The 22,810-nt window shown below is 35.4% G+C and overlaps 1 protein-coding gene and 1 pseudogene across 2 annotated transcripts; both read right to left on the minus strand.

The window, feature by feature from the left end:
- Window positions 1–836: 836 nt before the first annotated feature.
- Window positions 837–9,543, minus strand: LOC125189869 (uncharacterized; annotated as a pseudogene). The gene is made up of 8 exons (XR_016135335.1): window positions 9,249–9,543; window positions 8,886–8,965; window positions 8,401–8,614; window positions 8,156–8,298; window positions 7,278–7,421; window positions 6,308–6,327; window positions 5,804–6,138; window positions 837–2,265 (listed from the first exon to the last, which is right to left on the minus strand). The product of XR_016135335.1 is annotated as an uncharacterized LOC125189869 (transcript).
- Window positions 9,544–16,630: 7,087 nt separating this feature from the next.
- LOC125198312 (uncharacterized) lies at window positions 16,631–20,559 on the minus strand. Its single transcript, XM_089064963.1, has 6 exons — window positions 19,929–20,559; window positions 19,698–19,841; window positions 19,077–19,292; window positions 18,841–18,984; window positions 18,600–18,743; window positions 16,631–17,928 (listed from the first exon to the last, which is right to left on the minus strand). Exons 1-6 carry the CDS (start codon window positions 20,557–20,559, stop codon window positions 16,631–16,633), a joined length of 2,577 nt encoding a protein of 858 aa, XP_088921089.1.
- Between the last annotated feature and the right edge of the window lie 2,251 nt (window positions 20,560–22,810).

The following is a 22,810-nucleotide window of genomic DNA, read 5'->3' on the forward strand; positions in this document are numbered from 1 at the left end:
GTTCTTTAGCTCAAAATTCCGTTATAATTTGTTGTATTCAGTAAACATTATATACATTTCATTTCTTCCTAATTCATATATTTCTTCAAGTTCGATTTAAATGTCATGAATAGCCTTGTCAAAACGGATAGCAGATATCATGCAATTCCTGACCTGACCCAATACCCGTCAAGTATTGGATGCATGCGACGTGCAAAAATCGGGGTCAAGATCGGGATCGGGTACTGTATATTGGGTATAAGGCATGGGCGGACCTATATGTAATGAGGTAGGGGCTAAAGCCCCTAATGAATCCGATTTTTTAATTTTTTCTATAATAAAATCTTAAAATCTATTCACATTTTTTTACATATTAGTGTATAAAAGCCCCTGATAATAATTTAAATTAGCTGAAAATATATTTTTTAATAAAATTTTGAAAATTTAGCCCCTATTCATGTTTATTTCAGTGTCCACTCATGGTATTAGGTATTCCTATTCAAACTTCAAACTTATAGAAATGGGCCTTTAAATTGGGCCTCTAATATATGAATTCGATTTTTTGTTAAATGATATGTTAACAATTGAACAATTATGATTGAAATGAGTTAGTAGAATATGAGGTCCACTTAGTAAATATAGTGAAAGTGAAATGTGATAATTAACTAGGACAAGATGACAATGACAAAATAAGACAATTAACTGGACTAGAGAGAGGCTATTAAATTTCATACAAATGATTTAGTGGTTTTTTTTTTCTCAATCGTATATGAAATTTTAGCATCTATGCACTATTTATTTTTTCACTTTTTGTCATTCCAAGCTATATTTATGGCTCCGCCATTGCATGCAAGGGCTTAATCACACAATAGTAACAATCATTAATTCTTCTGAACAAGAGTAACCCAACATGGAAATACAATACTGTATATTTGTAAGATGTATTATATGCCAAACTTCATACTACATTAAATGCTCCCACCACGCTAGTGTTACAGATGAAACTCAAGAAAAGCACAATATTTGTCTTGAATCACCTTCTCCTTGTTGTTGCTTTTGCTCTATTTCTTCTCTTCATCTTACTATTATTATATCCAACGCCAAAAAAGAATTCCAATAACCATCTTGGCCTTCCGCTTCTTATAACCATGTAACCAATTCCAATTCCAATTCCAACCACAAATCCACATCCATACCCCGTCACCACACTTTGCCAACCAAATCCATTTACGAATACATAAGCATCATCATCATCGCCTTCTTCTTGAGGAAACAGTTGTTTTTTGTCACCCCTCCTACATTTTTGAGTCAATGGAAATCCACATAATCCTACATTTCCCACATATGATTCACTCCCAAATGTTGAGAGTTGAGTAGATAGTGGTATTTGTCCCTCGAGATTATTCATTGAAAGGTTTAACTTCGCAAGAAATGTCATACTCGCAAATTCACTCGGAATATTTCCATCCAATTTGTTTGAAGACAAGTCCAATGACTCGAGCTCACTCATGCCTCCAAGTGACGAGGGTATATGTCCAGTGAGAATATTGTGAGACAGATTCAAGTATTTAAGAGACTTAAGATCCCCTATAGAAGGTGGAATGCTCCCAGAGAAATTGTTGGAGGATAAGTCAATAGTTGTAAAGGTATACAGTAGTCGCTTCAATAACTGATCTATTCCTTTCAAAGTTAGCGTCAACTCTATATATCTTAGAAAGAAATTTTCCTCACCGGTCTGCTTTTCATTGGCATCTATCATACCTCGAAAGTTTCTGAAATATCTATCGGGTAGAGTGCCGACAAATGCGTTATGTGATACGTCCAAGACTTGCAACTTTGGAAACGGATTCTCAATGTTTGAGTTTGCAGCCACCCACATTGTACCATTGAACTTATTTGACCTCAACACGAGGATTCGAAGTTTGAGGGAGTGTTTCCATCCAGAAGGGAAACTTACCTCGTATTTCATTATCACCAATGACGAGGTGCCACAGACCATGACAATTAACTAAGGTTTGGGGCTGTGCTCCATTCAATCTGTTCCCATTCAGATTAATTGACCTAAGACTGCAATTCTTTGTAAATGTTGATGGGATGACACCACTAAGATTATTTGCATTCAAATAAAGGATTAACGGAGATGTGCTCATGTTTCCAAGACAATTTGGGATTGCTCCTTCCAAATGGTTGTTTGATAGAAAGAGGGTTTGGAGGGTTCCCAAGTTGCAAATGGATGGTGGAATCTTTCCACTTAAGTTGTTAGAATGTAGTGCGAAATTAACCACCCTTGATTTATTTACAAATGTTGGTGGTAATGAATCCGATTTTTTAATTTTTTTCTATTATAAAATCTTAAAATCTATTCACATTTTTTTACATATTAGTGTATAAAAGTCCCTGATAATAATTTAAATTAGCTAAAAATATATTTTTTAATAAAATTTTGAAAATTTAGCCCCTGTTCATGTTTATTTCAGTGTCCGCCCATGGTATTAAGTATTCCTATTCAAACTTCAAACTTATAGAAATGGGCCTTTTAATTGGGCCTCTAATATATGAATTCAATTTTTGTTGAATGTATGTGATCTCTCCATTGAATCAGTTAGAGCACATGACATGGGCTTGCGATGGAGACCAATGGGCCAACAAGACAAGAGGATGAGAGGATCAAACCGTGCCCCCTAGCATGAAAAGTACATGTGAGAATTCTTATTCCAAGTTTTTCTTAGATCGATATTCTTATTTATAATTCTTATAATTAATTTTTTACTAATATATTATTATATAATCGGTTAATAATTACTTAAGAAAATAGTTACTACAAAAAAAATAACAATTGTTTATTATAATTTATTAATATTGTTTTATCAATTAGCAATGATTATTATTACTAGTAATTAATTATTAATGACTTTTTCAATTAATAATTTATTAAAAACATCTTAATTCAAAATACCATGGATAATTTGATTAAATATATTATTATCACTATTATCTCATCGTTATTATGATTATTATTGTTGTTGATTTAAAGATATACTTTAAGGGTTGTAATCAAATGCTAACTAATTCTTATGTTGGAAATTTCTCAACATATATACTCCTTCCGTCCCAAGGAAGATGACTCCTTTCTTGGGCGGCACGGGATTTTATGCAACTTTATTTTGTGTGTTAAGTGGAGAGAGTAAAGTAAGAGAGAGAGATAAAGTAGAGATAAAGGGGATTCCATTTTTGGTAATGGGTCATCTTGGTTGGGACAAACTACAAAGGAAAGTGGGTCATCTTCAATGGGACGGAGGGAGTATATAATTTTATCAACATAACATGTAAATTTAAACCTCAACACAAAGACATAATTTTATCAACACAAATCTATTGAGAGAGTTTTGTCTTTGTGTTGATAATTTTAGTACATAATATTGAGATAGTTCTGAGTTCTGGATTAGAAGGTTGGTTTTATTTGAACGCGACCCTATACTTTAATTATATAAGGTAAATTAGTTAGTTGAATTTAACTAACGCAAGTAATCTTCCACCAAAGATAAACAATCTTCTTAGTTTTTCTTGATTACTTCACACAAAAGATAAGAAATATACAATGACCTAAATGTGTGTTTGTTTATCTTGACAAAAAAGATATGTATAAGACGAACAAGATAACTATTCCTAAACCCTAATCTTCTCTTGATATCTTAATTGAATTTCACAGAGTAAGCCATCTTCCTAACTTTTCTTGACACAAAAGATAAGTAATGTATAATTAATGACCTAAAACATGTGATATTCAAATAAACACGAACTAGATTAACTTTTTCGCAAACCCTAATCTTCTCTTGACTTCTCCTTCACCCCTTCAAACACATGGCAAGAGAAACTCATGCTGATGTTTCAAACACCAACTTTCAAGAAGATCTTGTGTTATCCATAAAATGTATATCTTCGGAACTTCGCTCCAACAGACGAGAATTTGTTGCCTTCTCACACCGAGCGGACCGGCTGTTTTCGATATTGGAGGCCAAGGCAAGGCGGCCAAATCTTCGCATCGATCCTCCAAAATTCAACGGAGACGACACATCGGGCTGGATTTACAAGGTGCAATCGTATTTCGACTATTTTCAGCTCTCAAAAGAGGACCGTCTGCGCTTAGTTGCGCTACTATTTGAACACCCGGCGTCCAATTGGCTCCAATACCAACATGATAACGATTTGCTGACGTCGTGGCCTAATTTCTTGGAGGACGTGAAGCAGAGATTCGACCCTCCCCGGGTGATGAAAGTGACAGGTACGGTTAAAAGCAATAAATTCTATCCCACGTCGAAGTATGCCTTAAATCTGTATTGCTTGCTGCCATCCTAATTGTTGTATTGGGCCTAGCCCGTCTGGTGTGCGTATTCATATAGAAGTAGGGTACATAAATCTATAATCTGAAAACACAATCTGAATCTAATCTGTTCTCCTGTCCGTGGAAACACAATCTGAATTTAATTTGTTCTCCCGCCCGTAGATGTAGCCAACACAACGTTGGTGAACCACATAAATCTGTGTCTCCTTACGTTTCTGTTTGTCTCAATTACACAATTACTCTATTTTATCACAACTCTTTTAGGGCGGCCCCAGTCGATGATAAATCTCTTTTATCTTTTCTTTATCTTTCCTCATGAGTGGAAATTCGAAGTTCATGTGTGTGGCCAATTTCTAACAGGTACGATTTCGGGGGAACATGTCCAAATCTTGATCAGTGGCGGCAGTACACATAATTTCATCCATCCGAATATTGTCCAGAAATTTCAGTTGCAGGTTACAACAATCAATCCTTTCTGTGTGCATGTGGCCAACCAATCCTTTCCGTGGGTATGTGGGCAAAAGTGTAAAAACACCAAGTTATCATTTCGAGGACATGAGATTGTTGTTGATTTATTTGTGTTCCACATTGATGGACCAGACGTGGTCCTAGGAGCTCCGTGGCTGAAGAGTTTGGGTGAGACTAACCGAAACTATGACGATCACACGATGGATTTTAGGCATAACGGTAAGGTCGTTACGTTGCGCGGCGTTTGGGAGAACGGACGGCAAATTATTTACAATGCAGTGAATGTTGCTAAGGGATATGAACTGTTGAAGATAATAGTGTGATTAGTATCAAGTCACTTTACCATGTTTATCAAAGCTGATTTAGAATTCTAATTGTTTTCTTTATTGATTTGTTATTTTATTCCAAGTTAGGATCCAATTTCCTTTTTATTTGTTTTATTTATTGAAATAGGACTCTTGATATATTATCTACATATTGTGGAATGCAGAGGCGTCAAAGGAATCAATTTCATATACTTCAACAACTCAAAATTTGAAATTGAGAAAACCACAGAACTAACAATTAAACAAGGTAAAAGAAATAGAAATACAACTCGAATACAAGCTCTCATGACGACATCCAAAAACGAAAAAAGTAAGTACGACAGAAAATTCGAAACAACTCAAGAAAGAGTTCAAAATTAAACACAAGAAGAGCACACAATCCTCCTTTTGTCTTCCAACCTAAGTTCTCCTTCGTGTTGGTGCAGCTCTGTTGCGTCTCTTCTTCGTCTTATATTTATAACCAACTCCAAAAAAGAATTCCACTAACCATCTTGGCCTTCCGCTTCTTATAACCATGTAACCAATTCCAATCCCAACTACAAATCCACATCCATACCCAAACACCACACTTCGCCACCCAAATCCATCTATAAATCCATACTCATCATCATCATCTTCTTCTTCTCCTTTAGGAATGAATGGTTTTCCATCACTCCCTGCACATTTTCTCGTCAATGGAAATCCACACAATCCTATATTTCCCACATATGATTCGTTACCAAATGTGGAAAGTTGAGTAGAGTGTGGTATTTTTCCCTCAAGATTATTCATTGAAAGGTTCAACTTTCCAATAAATGTCAACCTTGCCAATTCATTTGGAATATCTCCATCCAGTTTGTTTGAAGACAGGTCCAACGACTCGAGTAATCTCATATCTCCAAGAGATGGCGGTATATGTCCTATGAGGGTATTGTGAGACAAATTCAAGTATCTAAGAGAGTTAAGATCTCCCAGAGAAGGTGGAATGCTCCCAGAGAATCTATTGGAGGACAAGTCGATAGTTGTAAATGTTGTCAGCAGTTGCCCCAATAACTGATCCAATCCTTTCAATGTAAGCTTCAACTCCATAAATATTAAAAACCAATGTGCTGCTTCTTCATCAATCTGGTTTTCCGTGGCATTTATCATACCTCGAAAGTTCACTTAAATTATTGTTGTTGAGAGATAGGCGGAAAAGGAGTGTCATGTTTCCAATCTCTTTTGGAATAGGACCTGCATATAATCAACTTTTGACAAATCCAACTGGAATAATGATATACGTACTCTGCTTGCTTATTACTACTCCTCGTAAATAGTTAAAAATAAACTTCAATAAATAAAAAAAATTATTAAAAAGAATTAAAGATAAATGAAAGTGGTATGCAAGTTAGAACTAGATCCCCGCATAGTAAGATTGTGTAACGTCTCCTTTATATACAGATGATCAATAGGTGCACAATATTTAAACTCTACAATTTTATTTTATTTTTTTTTATGGTTAAATAACTGAAATTTAAAGGCCGCCCCATGAAGGACTCGAACCTGAGACCTTTGGCCTCAGACATTAACCCCACTACCACTTGGCCAACTCACACACACTCTACAAAATTTTATTAAATCTCATTGACATGTAACGATTATCTACATGGTCGGTAAAACTAAGTACAACCTCCGTCCATAATAGATAATACACTTAGGTAATGGCATGAGATTTTATGAGATGTTGTTTTATGTGTTAAATAAAGAGAAAAATTAGTACTATATTCTCTAAAAAAAATGCTAATTAGTGACAGAATTAGTGACGGCAACAGAAATTTCAGGGATTAGTGACGGATAAGCAACTGAAAATTTTAGTCCCTAATTTTAGCCGCCTTTGATTTCTGTCATAGTAAATTTAGTAACGGGACAATTCCGTCACTAATATTTTTTACTAACAAGCTTATTGTTAACGGATCCGTCTGTACTTGATCCGACACTAAATTGCGAGTTTTTTGTAGTGAAATATTATTGTGAGACGAAACTTTTCTAAGAAAATGAAATGTGACATCTTCTGAAGGACGAACTAAAAATGAAAGTGATAGGGACGAACTAAAAATGAAAGCGTGACATCTATTATGGGACAAAGGGAGTATTACACCACGCACGCTCACGTGCATGTAGCACTGAGAAAGAGAATATCATACCGGTTAATTCATTAGTGTAGAGCAATAAGTAGGTAAGTGAAGTCATGTTCCAAAATTCCTTTGGTATTGGTCCGTTGATGAAGTTTTCTTTCAATTGGAGTTCCCATAAATTCACAAGGCGACCCAACTCTTTTGGTATAGGACCTGCAACAATGACATGTGATGCAGAATAAGAATGCTGCTGTTCTAGCAGAGTTAGTTTTTTTTATTGTTTTTCCCAATTTATTTTTAATTTTCGTAGTTTAATTTTATTTACATTTAAGGTCTTAGGGTTTCCGAACCAATTATAAATAACGAGTTTCATTGTTAATGAAGTGAGATTCTATATTATCCCGAAAAAAAAATTGATTTCAAGAAACTAAGGTTCTAGTGTTTTTTCTCTAAATATCAATATAATCATTCTTATGGCACATTTACTTCAAGCTTCTTCGTAAAAACATAATTTTGATTGATTGAAAGGGATGCCAAATAAGAAGATTCTAAAAATTAGAAAATGTGAAAACCAATTGAATTAGATCCATGTATAAAGTACTTTTTCCGTCGCAAGGAAGATTGACCCGTGTTTTGGACAACATGAGATTTTAGGGCTAAAAATAAAATGGAGATAAAAGTGGTTTTATTTTTTAGAAACAAGTCATATTTATTGGAACCGACAAAAAAGAAAAATGAGACATTTTAATTGAACAAAATGAGTAGATGTTGTTATGATAATATTAAAATATATTAATATTATTGTAGCTAGTTCTTTCAATGCAAATATTTACACGTTAAGACGTTAAGTATATACTGTATTATTTAATCGTTTCAAAAAATCAATTAGGTTCATTAACCATCAGTTAAAGTGTGATGATTAAGGAAGAGAAGATTTAGAATCGTACCACTTAAAGCATTATAGCCAAGGTATATGCCAACCATGGCTGTCAAGTTCACAAGTTCTCTTGGCACTGACCACTAATTTTGTTGCAACACATGCTCAATCGCTCGAAATTAGTAAGACGGCCGATCTCTTTTGGAATTTCACCTATAGGGTTTGTGATTAAACCGTAAACTCAACAAGTGATTCACCATATAACAAACAGAAACCATATCTTGTTTTACACATTCTATATTAAAATGCATATACCAGTTAAATTATTGTCTTCAAGCCCTATTCTGCGAGGATGTCATATTTCCAATATCTCTTGACAATGATCCATTCAAATCATTCAATGCAAGGTCACAATACTCCAACGAAGTCATGCCATAAATAGTCGATGGTAAAGGGCCTGAGAACTTGTTTTCTCTCAAATTCAACGATTGTAATTGAGTAAGATGACCGATCTCTTCTGGAATATTACCTACCAATTTTTTAAATATAAATATGGATATGTAGGCATGTAGCTAGTATTCAAATGGAAAGCATAGAAATTAAAGAATTAAAGTCATTTTTAGACCAATATGGATATGTAGGCATGTTGCTAGTATTCAAATGGAAAACATAGAAATTAAGAGCTGTAGATAAATATATATTCGTATATATAGGCACAATTTTCTCAATACTCAATAAACTTATGACAATGCAATATTCAAGTTGAATCTAATTAAAATAGATCAGTATGTAAATTTTACCTGTAAAGTTGTTGGCACCAAAGCTTAGAAACTGAAGTAGTGTAATATTCCCGATTTGCGTTGGCACGTGTCCACTAAAACTGTTGTCAAAGAAAGAAAGATACTCAAGTTGTGAACATTGAGTTGAGTAGTGTAATATTCCCCAAACTCGATGGTATTTCCCCAAACAACTCGTTGTGAGACATAAGAAGTCTCTTGAGTCTATGCAAATTGTGTTTGCACATATCAAATGGTAGACTACTAAACAAACTATTATTCCTCAAATTCAAAACTTCCAAATTTGACATGTTGAAAATAGATGGAGGGATAGGACCATGAAACAAATTCCGGCTCATATCTAAAGAAACAAGAAAAGAAAGATACCCGATTTCAGGTGGGATGGTTCCAACAAGTCCCATTGAAGATATATTCAACTGAGTCACCCTATTATAACGAGAATCACAAGTGACTCCGACCCAACTACATACACCGGCTTCAGAGGTCCAATTTTTCATGATTATGTTATTAGGGTTGGGAGTTATGTGGGATTTCAAGGTAAGAAGAGAAGAAAGATCTGTGTTGATATTTGTATTTGCTGAAATGGAAAGTAAAGAGTTTTGTAGACAATGAAGAATCAGAAGGAGTGGAAGAAGGGTGTATTGGGAAGATCTCTCCATTAGGCTTGATTTTTATAAATGCTTATTCTGGAGTTCTGAAACTACCAGCTTTATATGTGTTTTTATAGTGGTGGAAATGAGTTGGAAAGAATTGGAAATATGGTTTGAAGTTTTCAAGTGGGATAAAGTCTTAATCATTTTGTATTTATGTTTGGGGTATTTTCATGTAATTAATAATATATAAATTTTTGTGAAATTCTGATTTTGCGTATCAACTTTACATTAGAAATCTCCTGCCACCTGTGGATGTGATTTTAATGTGTTAAGAAAATTGAGACTTTCATTAATGCTGCAAATGTTACCAGTGATAGCATGTACTTCTTCCGTCCTTCTTTAGCTGAGTTGTATTTCATTTTGGATTGTCATAGCTGAGTCATTATTTTTTTAAGCAAAAAGCAACAATCTATCTTCTCTCTTATTTACATCTCTTACTTTATTCTTTCTTCATCTATCTACCTTTTTCCTTTCCTACTTTATTATCCATTTATTTAACTCACGTAACACAATTTTTTTCTTAAAATCTGTGCTAAAAAGAAATGCCCCTACTACATAGGTAACTCACTTAACACCTATCACAGACACTGGACGAAGATTGACTTATAAATTATACTCCTCAAATTATAAAGTGACTTATAAATTATAAGTATTTAATTGACTTCATAACTCATTAAGTACTCAAGTCAATGTCCTTTTCCATGCTAAGAAAAGTTTTGGCAGGGAGAAAAATCAACTGTATATATTTCCAATCCAAGCTTTGAAATAATTCTCACATTCTCACTATATGAATACAAAATTGAATGTAAATATAAACGTATAGTAGGGAGCATTTTGACATGAAATACGAAACATTTGGATTTATATGGAAATATATTTTCCATAGAGGTATTTGCTAATAAATGTCTCTATCAATTGACTTGAGGTCAATATTTTATTGGCGAAAAGCTGCACCAATTTCTCTTACACAATGTAATATAGTGAAATTATTTGATCTTGTCTCGAATTAAATAAAATTTAGATAAAGTTTTTCTTAAATTAAATTAAGTTACGGCTCCACTAAAGTCTTATTTATTAATTTTAACTAAATATATATTTTTTGTTTCATATGCTTATTTTTACAAGTGGGTTACAGCTCCATAGCGGCGAATCCAATTGAATACGAATAATTAGTATCATTTCTCCAAGTAATTATACCTCAATCTAACATTTTGGACGTCACTGCAGCTCCACTAAATAGAACATGAGTCATGACTTCTAAAATAAGATTTTCATCTAATGTGTTGAAATGCGTTTAATTATGTAAATATGAGATTAATATATCATAGTTTAAACATGGTTTCATTCTCGAATCATTAAGGAGGAAGGATAAGTTCTAAAGTTATGGGGAAAACGTTGTGTATTTGCTTGAATATTTTAATTGTAGGGTTATTTGTGTGTAATTGGAATGCTTTAGCATGTTTACATACTAAAACATAAAGGGCCTATGGTTGCATAAAATAAAAGGAGAATTTTGATTTTTTTTTTATTCAAGTTAAATACTTGAATTGTTAACTGCTAATCTACGGAGTGAATGAAGGAAAAAAAAACCTTGAGATGACAACATTGAATGCTTCAAACCATAACATTTAAGGCATCCTATTACACAGTTGTCAACCCATGCAATCACTTATTTTTACGAGCATCATTAATAGTTTCCCATTTATTCACATCGAACCCCAATCTATTAGTTAGATGGGGAAACGTTTTACAAACTAAGTTACACTTCTGTACTACATGTGTTCACTTTCCTCGACAGAAAACTTCATACAAATAAGCGGCTTCACTCCCCCCACAGTTAGAAGTGTGTCGGCAGGGTCTATATTCCGTCCCGCAGATCAATCAAGAAGCCACCATGGGCGCGAATGTGTCTGCCTCCACTTTTTCATCGATCTTCTCTTATTTATTTTTTCATTTAAAGAAAGAAGAGAATAAAACTTCAATTAGTAGGTGTTTAGCTTAGTTTTTAAAAATACTTAAGAGTTTATAAACTTTTTGAAAAATGTTTGACAAAGTAAATTTCAAATAATTACTATAACATACAAATACAATAGTCAGTTTATAAATTATTCCATTATAGTATGGGCATAGTGATGGAGATCATTGGGCCAACACAAAGAGGATCGACACGGATGGCCCGATAGTGAATAAGGATGATCAGAACTAAGCCCACTAGCCGTGGACTAGGCCCAGAAATAAAGTTCTTGATTCGATTCTTGCTATGATTATTTGTAATATTTGTATTGAGCGAGGATTATAAATCGGGGGTGTAAATGCAGCCCAAAATAATTTGAGTAGGGCCAGCTCAAAACCCATCCTAAATTTCACATGCTTTGTTTGGCAAAAAAAATTCGATATTTTAATAATGATTTTGAAAAAAAAAAATTAATTACGCAAAAATTAAATAAAACATGCTTTTCAGTTTGATAAAAGTATTTAATTACTTCATTTGCTCCATTGAAGATGACTTACTTTCCTTTTTGGTTTGTCTCGATCAAGATAACCTATTATTAAAAATAGATATACCTATATTTATTCCTCTATCTTAAGTTATTGTCATCACTCAATACAAAAAAGTAATTTGTATAAAATCTTGTGTCGTCCCAAGAAAGGGTCATCTTGCTTGGGATAAAGGGAGTACACAAGAATAAAATAAAATAAGCTTTTCAATTTATACTCCCTTTGTATCACAAAAAGATTCTGTGCATTCCATTTTTAAAAAGTTATCCCAATTTATTATCTATATACATTAATTTATTTACAACTCATACCACCATTAAACACTACAAATAATATGAGTCATAGTATCTACTAACACTACTTTAACTATCATTCTTCTCATCTCTCTTACTTTATCAATTTCGTAAAAGACAACATCATTCTTCGTATTTGATGCCCAATTCTATTTCTACCATCAGCAATTGGGACGGGCAATTTGTTAGGGAAATTTATCTCATTACCCGATTCACTTCTTTCTTGCCCTAATCTTCTCTTGACTTCTTCTCTCCCTGACATTAAATCATGACAACTGAAACTTTAACTCATGCTGATAATTCAAACCCCATTTCGCAAGTAGAAACCCCTAATCTTCTCTTGACTTCGCCTTCACCCCTTCAATCATGGCAACTGAAACTCATGTTGATAATTCTCAAGAAGAGCTTCTATCCGCCATAAAATGTTTAAGGTTAGAGCTTCACAACCACAGAGAAGAATATACCGCCTTATCAGCCCAAGCCGACAGGCTGTTTTCGACATTGGAGGCCAAGCCAAGTTGGCCCAACCTCCTGATACGATCATCCTTTACATATTATTAGGGAATATCCATAAGATATTATTCTATTTAGTTAATTGTGATTCACCCTATCCTTCTCATATTAGATTTGAATATCTTTTCATATATTCGTTTCTTGTTCATTAAGTTAGGGTAGTAGTTCTATTATTATAAATAGGGATAGGTTGTTATCATTTTATTTATTCAATGAAGCCAATCAATTATCAATGAAATACTTTTCCTAAACTTGTTTTGAGCAACAAGAATATTATCTTTCGTCCCTAGTTGTTGTTCGTCGGAGAACGTCCGAAAATCAGCAATTCGTGGTCCATCTTTCGAGAACGTCGAAGGTTCGATCACCTTATCCCTCCGAGAAGTTAGTTAACCGGTTTCGTTACGGAGCACGTCTGTAACAACTGGTGCTTTCATCTCGTACTCACCCTCTATCTTCGTTCATCTTTATTTCAAAAAAAAAATTCCAGCCAACCGCAGCGCCATTATCACAGCCACGCCTAATCTTCCATATTTCCCCTTACAAAAAAATCCACCGAAGAGAAGCTACAAATCTCTATTTTATACCTTTCACCTTATTTCATCCATATCCATTTTTCACCAATCAACAAAAGAAAGAGACCTTCTTCACCAAAACAATAACACCAAACCCCTTCTTCGCATAGAAGGCACTCCAACTTCACTCTTTTTTCCTATTATTAGTTATGGCTATTTACCACCAATATCAGCCCCCGCACCAGATACACTCAATGTTTGCAAAATTTGATCGCCTATTGGACATGATGGAATCCCGTATGGACGTAGTAGATCGGCGCGTGGAAAATCTTCGTCGGAAACAATACCCCAGGCCACACCAACCTAGTCGGTCGCGCAACAATCCCGACGGCTTTTTCAGCCGCCATCCGGAGGATGCAGCCAATCTCTGCGTTGGCTACCCTCATGCACCTCCGCTGCCGGAGCCACCGCCACATCCGACTCCATCCCCGCCGTACGCGCAGCGAACCCGCCGCAGCTATCTGCCCCACAGTCAGCCGCCGCCCGCGCGTTCTAGTTCCAGCGGGTATACCGCCCGACAGAATGCCTCCACCTCTGGGGACCGGTTCGTGGAGCAGGAACAGCCACCCCGACAGCCGCATTGCGTGCGCAAAAGCCCTAACCCGAGTTGGTTTTTGCAAGAATCATACCAGCAGCAGCAGTTTCTGCCTCCAAAAAAGCAGACTTGCTGGGACCTGCCAGTCCCGAGACAGTATGTGGGGTCTCCGGTCTCTAACACTCCACTGGCGCACCCAACCAGGCGTTGGGATCAGCCTGAAACGCGCGTTCGGCAGCGAGTGTCGGATTACGAACCACCGCCCCCGACCGGCTGGTCTCCACGACCACAACCATTGTCCGTGCATCAGCTCACCTGCTGGGACCCACCGGAACAGCAGGGATATCCACCATGTGAACCGCCAACACTGGTGGAGCCCCTTGATCGTGAGTGTGCAAAATTCCGACGTTTGCCGCAGCAACTGCAACCACATCGCTACCGGAGGGAGGTTGATAAGGACAGATGTTATGGAGAGGTCATTACCCAAACACATTCCCCAACACTTGACATGAGTTTGGGTAGCTATGATGCAAATGAATTGACGGACCAAAAAGAAGTCGATGCTTATTCATCGAGTTTAGATGTTCAGATTGCATATTCATGTTCAGATTGCATTGTTGATCGTGGTAAGGGAGAAGAGGAGCTTTGTTCAAAGGATTCCATATTCGAGACAGCAGCCAAAGAAGCCATGGATCGTGGCTTGCCTAATGAGAATAAGGGATCATCTTTTGTGGAAATCTTCCTGTCTTGCAGCCCCGATAGGAGTACAGAAAAGGAAGAAAAGACGTTGTTGAACGATGCAGAGGAGGACGATTCCACTAATGAAGTGAAGAAGGTCATCGCCTCACTGAGTGTTGTTCAAGTTCCGTCAAAAAATGTTGCTGGAAATTATTGGCGCACGAAAGGAGATGGTGCGTACACCGGTTTGCCCGTAATTGTTTGTGTCTGTGTGGATGTGAATGGATGTGTGGCAGAGCTCCCCATTTTAGCATTGAATTTGGACGACCACATCAGTCCACCTTTGTTGATTTTTTACGGAGGTGATGAAGGGAGACGCTCAGTTGTTCGGTGTGTGTTTGATCCAGGAGGAGATGTCTCGCCAAAGTCTGCTTTCAACTCTCTTTATAGCTTCGTGGTTCCCACCTTGAGGACAAGGTGAATTTCAACCGTGGGGGAGTTGATACGATCATCCTTTACATATTATTAGGGAATATCCATAAGATATTATTCTATTTAGTTAATTGTGATTCACCCTATCCTTCTCATATTAGTTTAGATATTATTAGATTTGAATATCTTTTCATATATTTGTTTCTTGTTCATTAAGTTAGGGTAGTAGTTCCATTATTATAAATAGGGATAGGTTGTTATCATTTTATTTATTCAATGAAGCCAATCAATTATCAATGAAATACTTTTCCTAAACTTGTTTTGAGCAACAAGAATATTATCTTTCGTCCCTAGTTGTTGTTCGTCGGAGAACGTCCGAAAATCAGCAATTCGTGGTCCATCTTTCGAGAACGTCGAAGGTTCGATCACCTTATCCCTCCGAGAAGTTAGTTAACCGGTCTCGTTACGGAGCACGTCTGTAACACCTCCACATCGATCCCCCAAAATTTACCGGAGACGACCCATCAGTCTGGATTCACAAGGTCCAATCCTATTTCGACTACTTCGAAACGTCGGAAAAGGACCGTTTACGCTTAGTCGGCCTACTGTTTGAACACCGCACGTACAATTGGTTCCTCCACCAACATGATCACAATTTGTTGAAAACATGGCCTGAATTCTTGGAGGCCGTGAAATGTAGATTCGAGCCTCTCCGGGCGTTGAGACTGGCAGGTGTGATTTCGGGGGAATATGTCGACACCTTAATCAGTGGCGGCAATACACATAACTTCATCCATTCCGACGTAGTAAAGAAATTGCAATTGCAGGTTACGCCAACCAGTCCTTTTCGTGTTTATGTGGGAAATATCTATGGGGAGTCGTTATTTTGTAAGCAAAGTGTAACAATGTCAAGTTTTCACTTCAAGGACATGAGTTTGTTGCTGATATATTTGTGATCCCCATTCATGATACAAAGATGGTCTTGGAGCTCCATGGCTGAAGAGTTTCAGTGAGATTTACCGAAACTATGATGAACGCACGATGGAATTTATGCATAACGTAAGATGGTTACATTACGGGGCGGTTGGGCGAAGGGAAGAGATATATTTTACAACACAAAGAAGGGCTAGGTATGTTCTATGGAATGTGATTAGTGTTGATCAAGTCACTTTTCCAAGTTTATCATGGTTGGTTTATTTGAGATTGTCTTTTCAGAAGGACTAACTAATCATTTTAAGTCACTAATCATTGTGATTTCGGTTTTTTTTATCATTGTTTCGATTTATATATTTAGCTTGATTCTAATATATCAAAACCAATTATTGAAATTTTTAATTTCACGAAAAAATCATAAAAATCAAAGTTCAGTTTGCTCGTTTTCTCTATAATTTCAAAAGATGACGGCACATGCCCTCCAATGATAAGATAACAAATACACTGATAATGAACCTTACAAAACATTGGATAATTAAAGCAAACATATTCATACTATTACCAACACATTCTTGGATAACTAAACTTCATCACCACTATTGTCTCTTCTAACCTCATTCCTCACAACTCCGTCTATCTCCTATTTCCGGCGTTGGCAACACTCAAACATCTTCTCGAAAACATCCTCAAGTTTCTCAAAGTACTTATACCTAAAACTTCGACAAAGTAAAAGCACCCAAGAGAAGCCTCCTAATCCCACAACATATCCAGCCGCAACAAACACATAATCCCACTCAATCTCCCTATCCGATTCCACTTCCACAAACCGCAGTGATGGATTCGTGCAGCTAATGTGCAGAGGGAGACCGCACAATCCTGTGTTCCCTTCAAATGAATCAGCAGAAAATGTTTGCAACTGATTCCCTATTGGAATCTCTCCAACTAGCTTGTTGTGAGATACATTCATCACACCGAGGAATGTGAGCGACGCGATCTCCTTTGGTATCTCCCCTGTGAGCTGGTTCATTGAGAGGTCAAGTGATCCAAGTTGCCTCAACTTGCCAAATGACTTTGGGATTCGACCGCTGAGAGCATTGTGAGATAAGTTGAGAAGATAGAGTGAGTTGAGCTCACCAATTTCCATGGGGATTTCGCCATGAAAATTATTGCAAGAGAAGTCAATAGAGATAAACTCTGGCCAAATCTTGACAAGCTCGAGCTCTAGCCCTTTAATGGTTAATGTCACCTCGTTCCCTTTGTAGAATCCCATGTACGAAGCCATGAAACCTAAGTTGATACGGTCCAACTCTGCATCACGATCCAACACCATTCCTCTCCAATTTGTGAAGTTGAAAGGATATAGATTGCCATTGAAATTATTGGAAGCTATGTCAATGATTTGAAGACTTGGCCAACTCTTTTGACATGTGATCTCCCCGTGGAATCTGTTCGAGCGCAACACAAGCAACCGCAAGCTAGATGGGAGCATACATGGGAAATTACCAACTATTTGATTGTTTCTCACATTCATAACTTCTAAGGAAGTGCAATTCTCTAGAGAAAGTGGAACACCACCTACCAAATTGTTGTGACTCACATCTAAAGTCTTTAGGCTACAATTGGGAGAAATATTATCAGGGATCCAACCAGTCATGTTGTTTCTACCCAGATTAAGAACTTGAAGATTCTTCAAATTTTCAAATAGACAGAGAGGTATACTTCCACTCAAGTTATTGTTTGAAAAATCAAGAAATTCAAGACTTGTATTGTTGCAAATGAAGGGTGGAAGTGGTCCCCATAGATTGTTATTTACAATGGATAAAAACTTAATGTCGGGGGAGCGAAAAATGAACGGTGTAATCTTTCCACTTAAGTTGTTCGAATCGAGCACTAAACTAAGCAGTCTTGATTGATTCACAATGGTGGATGGTATCGGACCTGCAAGTTCATTTTGAGTATGTCAAGCTTGAAATTCATCAAAACAATAGATGATCTTAAAATGTACTACTAGAGGTAGCACCCTATAAAGTATAAAGGGTGAAAGATGAAAATGGGCATGGATCCCTTGTTGTCCTTCCTCCACATGAGGAGTGTTGTGCTGTCACAGCATGTTATTTTATCCATAAAATAAATATTAAAATATTAATTTTTATTAAAAAATATCATGTCGTGGGAGCACATCACTTCCTGCTGTGGAAGAAGTATAGCAGGGAACCACGCCCGTTGAAAATACAGTTTGACCTTAAAATGTATTGTACTAGAGATAGCACTGTATAGTATAGCTAGTGACATATAGTAATAGGAAATTTTTATTTCTTAATCTTTGTATATAACATTAAGCATACAATAGCAACTGTACACAACCCTATAATACAAATATATGAGTTAAACGAGTGGGTTTCATTGTTTCCTTTTAATTAGTTCCTTTGGTTTCCTAAATTATTATAAAAAGTGGGTTTCATTAATATTTTGAAGTTGAAGTTCGATTATTAAGAATGTTTTCATTTCCAAAAGGTTAAGAGGTCATTCCATACATGTGTTTTGCATCATCAAGAATATCATGTAATAGGGGATTGTGTCATGTGTATGTGTGAGAGAGAATATGATACCATTTAAATTGTTATTGTTGAGCCATAAGTAGCGAAGGTATGTCATGTTTCCAATCTCTTCTGGCAATGGTCCATTGAAATTGTTTACTTCCAATTGCAACTCTATCAAATTAACAAGGTGACCAATCTCTATTGGAATGTGACCTGGACAACATGAATTTTGAAAATCTAATTTGTTTAATTCTACTATGGTAGATCTTCCTAAAGTTCAAGACTTGTAAATAAAATGACAAGATCTTACCACTTAAAGCATTGGTGTGAAGGAACAATCCATACATGGTTGTTAAGTTCCCAATTTCTCTTGGCAACGATCCACTAAACATATTTCGAGACATGCTTAAGCGCTCGAAATTCCTAAGATGACCAATCTCCTTTGGAATATTGCCTATTGTAGCAAAATTATCAGCTAGTTTTTAGTTATAAACTGATAGCTAATTACAAAATGTTTGAGTAGTTTAAGTTCCTGCAGAATCATACCAGTGAAATTGTTGAATTCAAGGCCAATTCTGAGAAGAGATGTCATGTTTCCAATATCTCTTGACAATGACCCACTTAATTCATTGAAGGCAAAGTCAGCATATTCCAAAGATGGCATGCTAAATATAGTTGATGGCAATGGGCCTTTTAACCTGTTGTAACTCAGGCCCAAACCTTGTAAATTAGTTAGACGACCAATCTCTTCTGGTATATTACCTAACAAGTTGAAAATTTATGAAATGACATCAAAAACATAATTTCAAACCAATCAAGTCAAATGTAAATTGCATCACATCTACATCGAATTATATATGAGTCTATACATGCAAGGGAAATATTAAAATTATTTCATAAAGGAATAAAGTAAAATTGATAAAGTATGAAAAAGAGAAATGATTAGATTATTGTTAGTGGAAAATGGATCTCACCTTATTAGAAAGAACAACATATAAAAAATGGAGGTTGACTAATTTTGTAACAGGGAGGTCTAGGGTCTAAAGTGTATTTCTAATAAGCATTTTTGTGCATTTTATTCGGATCATACGTTTCTAACCATTTTTTTGTAAAAATCTATCTAGTTCCAAAGTATAGGGAATGTTAGAGCATGAAATAAGATCTTACCATTTAACGTATTGTTATCAAGGTTCAAAATTTGAAGCATTGTCAAATTCCCAATCTCACTTGGCACGGGGCCAATAAAGTTGTTTGTCCTCATATCCAAAAATTGTAATCTAGTAAGAGCACCAATATCTTTTGGAATACTTCCTGTGAGTAAATTATATATTAGATCAAATCATTAACCAATTATAAACATAAGTTTATACATGTAATATGAAGTTGATCAGATCTTACCACTTAAATTGTTGGCACCCAAATATAACTGTTGAAGCAATCTCAAGTTCCCAATTTGTGTTGGCATGTGTCCACTGAAGTAGTTGCTGTGCAAAGAAAGATACTCAAGTTGTGAACACTGCTCCAAACTTGATGGTATTTCCCCATACAACTTGTTGAAAGAAATGCGAAGTCTCTTGAGCCTATGAAGATTATGTTTGCACATATCAAGAGGTAGGCTACTAGACAAATTGTTATTCCTCAAATTCAAAACTTCTAAAAATGACATGTTGAAAATAGAATGGGGAATAGGACCATGAAAAGAGTTATTGCTCATATCTAAAGAAACGAGAAAAGAAAGATTTCCAATTTCTGGAGAAATGGTTCCTGCAAGACCCATGAATGACATATTCAACTGAGTCACCCTTTGATAGTGAGAATCACAAGTAACTCCGACCCAACTACAAATACTGCTCTCACTACTCCAATTTTTGGCTAATATATTGTGGGGATCGAAAGAGATTTGAGTTTTGAAGGCAATAAGTGAAGAACGATCATTATTGATATATGAGTTGGCTAAGATATAACCAATCAACCATTGAAGTAGTAAGAATGATGTTGCAAGGAGGTAGAGATGGGAAGATGTATCCATTAGCTAGGCTTGATATTAAAAGTAGTAGTGTGTGGTGTATAAAAGATTTGAACTACCACTATATATATATATATATAGGGGTGCATTATAATGATAACCCCAATTTGTGTGATAACCCTATAACTAAATCTCCACCACACATTTTTAAAATATATGGTCTAGATTTAATCTAACAAAAACTATCATTTTATCAAATAAAACTATCATTTTCGGATATATTAAGGGCAAAATTGTCATTTCATTTTAGAATTTGGTGGGAAAGAAGAAACTTGACTCAGACGTTAACATTCGATTTCTCACAACTCAAACCCTCCATCAATATCTCCCACAATCAAACCCTCTGAATCCCGTTTCAAACGCTAAGAATCGAAGGAAAAATCATCACAATTCTGGAATATGTCGAAGGAAAACGCTGAAGCTTCACCGAAGAAAGGTTGGATGAAGTTTATTACTTATTTCACTTTTGATTTTGCTCGATTTATCATTTTGCTGAAGATTTTCTCGATTTTTTTTAGATTCTGTAGTTTTTTAGTGTAGATATTTCTTACATTTATACAATATCGTTCATGCATAACAATATTGAGAACAATCTACATATTTAGATTTACATTTTACCGTGCATGCTGCTGGTGTGTGTTTTTCTGTGTTTGTGTGTGTATTTTGCTTTGTTTACGTGTGTTTTTGTTGTGTGTGTGTTGCTATGTGTTTGGTTGATCTGTTTAAATGTAGAAATTGTGATTTTGCTTGATAAAATGATACTTTGTGAATAGTGTTTTGTTTTACTTAAGTGACAAGTTATGCCCTCTCTACTTTTTTGAACTCATTGAAATTCAGAAAATGATAGTTTCAGATTATAAAATGATAGTTTCATGGGATATGGGATAAAATGATAGTTTCATGGGATAAAATGATAGTTTACATTATAAAATGATAGTTTCATGGGATAAAATGTTACTTTATGTTTGTTTGTGTGTGTGTCCTGATGCTAATGCTGCTGTGTTTGTGTGTGTGTTGTTGTGTGTGTCTCTGTGTTTTTGTATGTGTGTGTGTGTTGCTATGTGTTTGGTTGATCTGTTTAAATGTAGAAATTGTGCCTTTACTTGATAAAATGATACTTTGGGTGCATAAAATGATAGTTTCTGAAAATGATAAAATGATACTTTGTGGATAGTGTTTTGTTCTACTTAAGTGACAAGTTATGCCCTCTCTACTTTTTTGAACTTATTGAAATTTAGAAAATGATAGTTTCAGAAGATAAAATGATAATTGCACTTGATAAAATGATAGTTTCAGATAATAAAATGATAGTTTTATGGGATATGGGATAAAATGATAGTTTCATGGGATATAATGATAGTTTACATTATAAAATGATAGTTTCATAGGATAAAATGATACTTTATGTTTGTTTGTGTGTGTGTGTCCTGATGCTAATGCTGCTGTGTTTGTGTGTGTGTTGCTATGTGTTTGGTTGATCTGTTTAAATGTAGAAATTGTGCCTTTACTTGATAAAATGATACTTTGGGTGCATAAAATGATAGTTTCCGAAAATGATAAAATGATACTTTGTGGATAGTGTTTTGTTCTACTTAAGTGACAAGTTATGCCCTCTCTACTTTTTTGAACTTATTGAAATTTAGAAAATGATAGTTTCAGAAGATAAAATGATAATTGCACTTGATAAAATGATAGTTTCATGGGATATGGGATAAAATGATAGTTTCATGGGATAAAATGATAGTTTACATTATAAAATGATAGTTTCATGGGATAAAATGATACTTTATGTTTGTTTGTGTGTGTGTCCTGATGCTAATGCTGCTGTGTTTGTGTGTGTGTTGTTGTGTGTGTCTCTGTGTTTTTGTATGTGTGTGTGTGTTGCTATGTGTTTGGTTGATCTGTTTAAATGTAGAAATTGTGCCTTTGCTTGATAAAATGATACTTTGGGTGCATAAAATGATAGTTTCTGAAAATGATAAAATGATACTTTGTGAATAGTGTTTTGTTCTACTTAAGTGACAAGTTATGCCCTCTCTGCTTTTTTGAACTCATTGAAATTTAGAAAATGATAGTTTCAGAAGATAAAATGATAATTGCCCTTGATAAAATGATAAAATGATACTTTGACTTTATATAATGACATAAACTGTTTAACACACTAAAATCTTTTGTTTATTAGGAAAGAACATTCGTGATGATGATGATTATGAACATAGAACATTAGCAGAAGAAGTAGAACATATAAGAAATA

This window comes from Salvia hispanica, chromosome 2 (genome assembly GCF_029641045.1).
Source record: "Salvia hispanica isolate PSC_SH4W2 chromosome 2, Shi_PSC_v1, whole genome shotgun sequence".
In the NCBI taxonomy this organism is placed as follows: Eukaryota; Viridiplantae; Streptophyta; class Magnoliopsida; order Lamiales; family Lamiaceae; genus Salvia; species Salvia hispanica.

What these genes read in the sequence shown, in the direction of transcription:
- LOC125198312 (XM_089064963.1), bottom strand. Translation starts at nt 20,559, where the DNA reads ATGGATACATCTTCCCATCTCTACCTCCTTGCAACATCATTCTTACTA. An exon ending in TGAATTCAACAATTTCACTG is followed by an intron (nt 18,985 to 19,076) that starts GTATGATTCTGC and finishes TTGCTACAATAG; the next exon opens with GCAATATTCCAAAGGAGATT. An exon ending in TCACACCAATGCTTTAAGTG is followed by an intron (nt 18,744 to 18,840) that starts GTAAGATCTTGT and finishes CATGTTGTCCAG; the next exon opens with GTCACATTCCAATAGAGATT.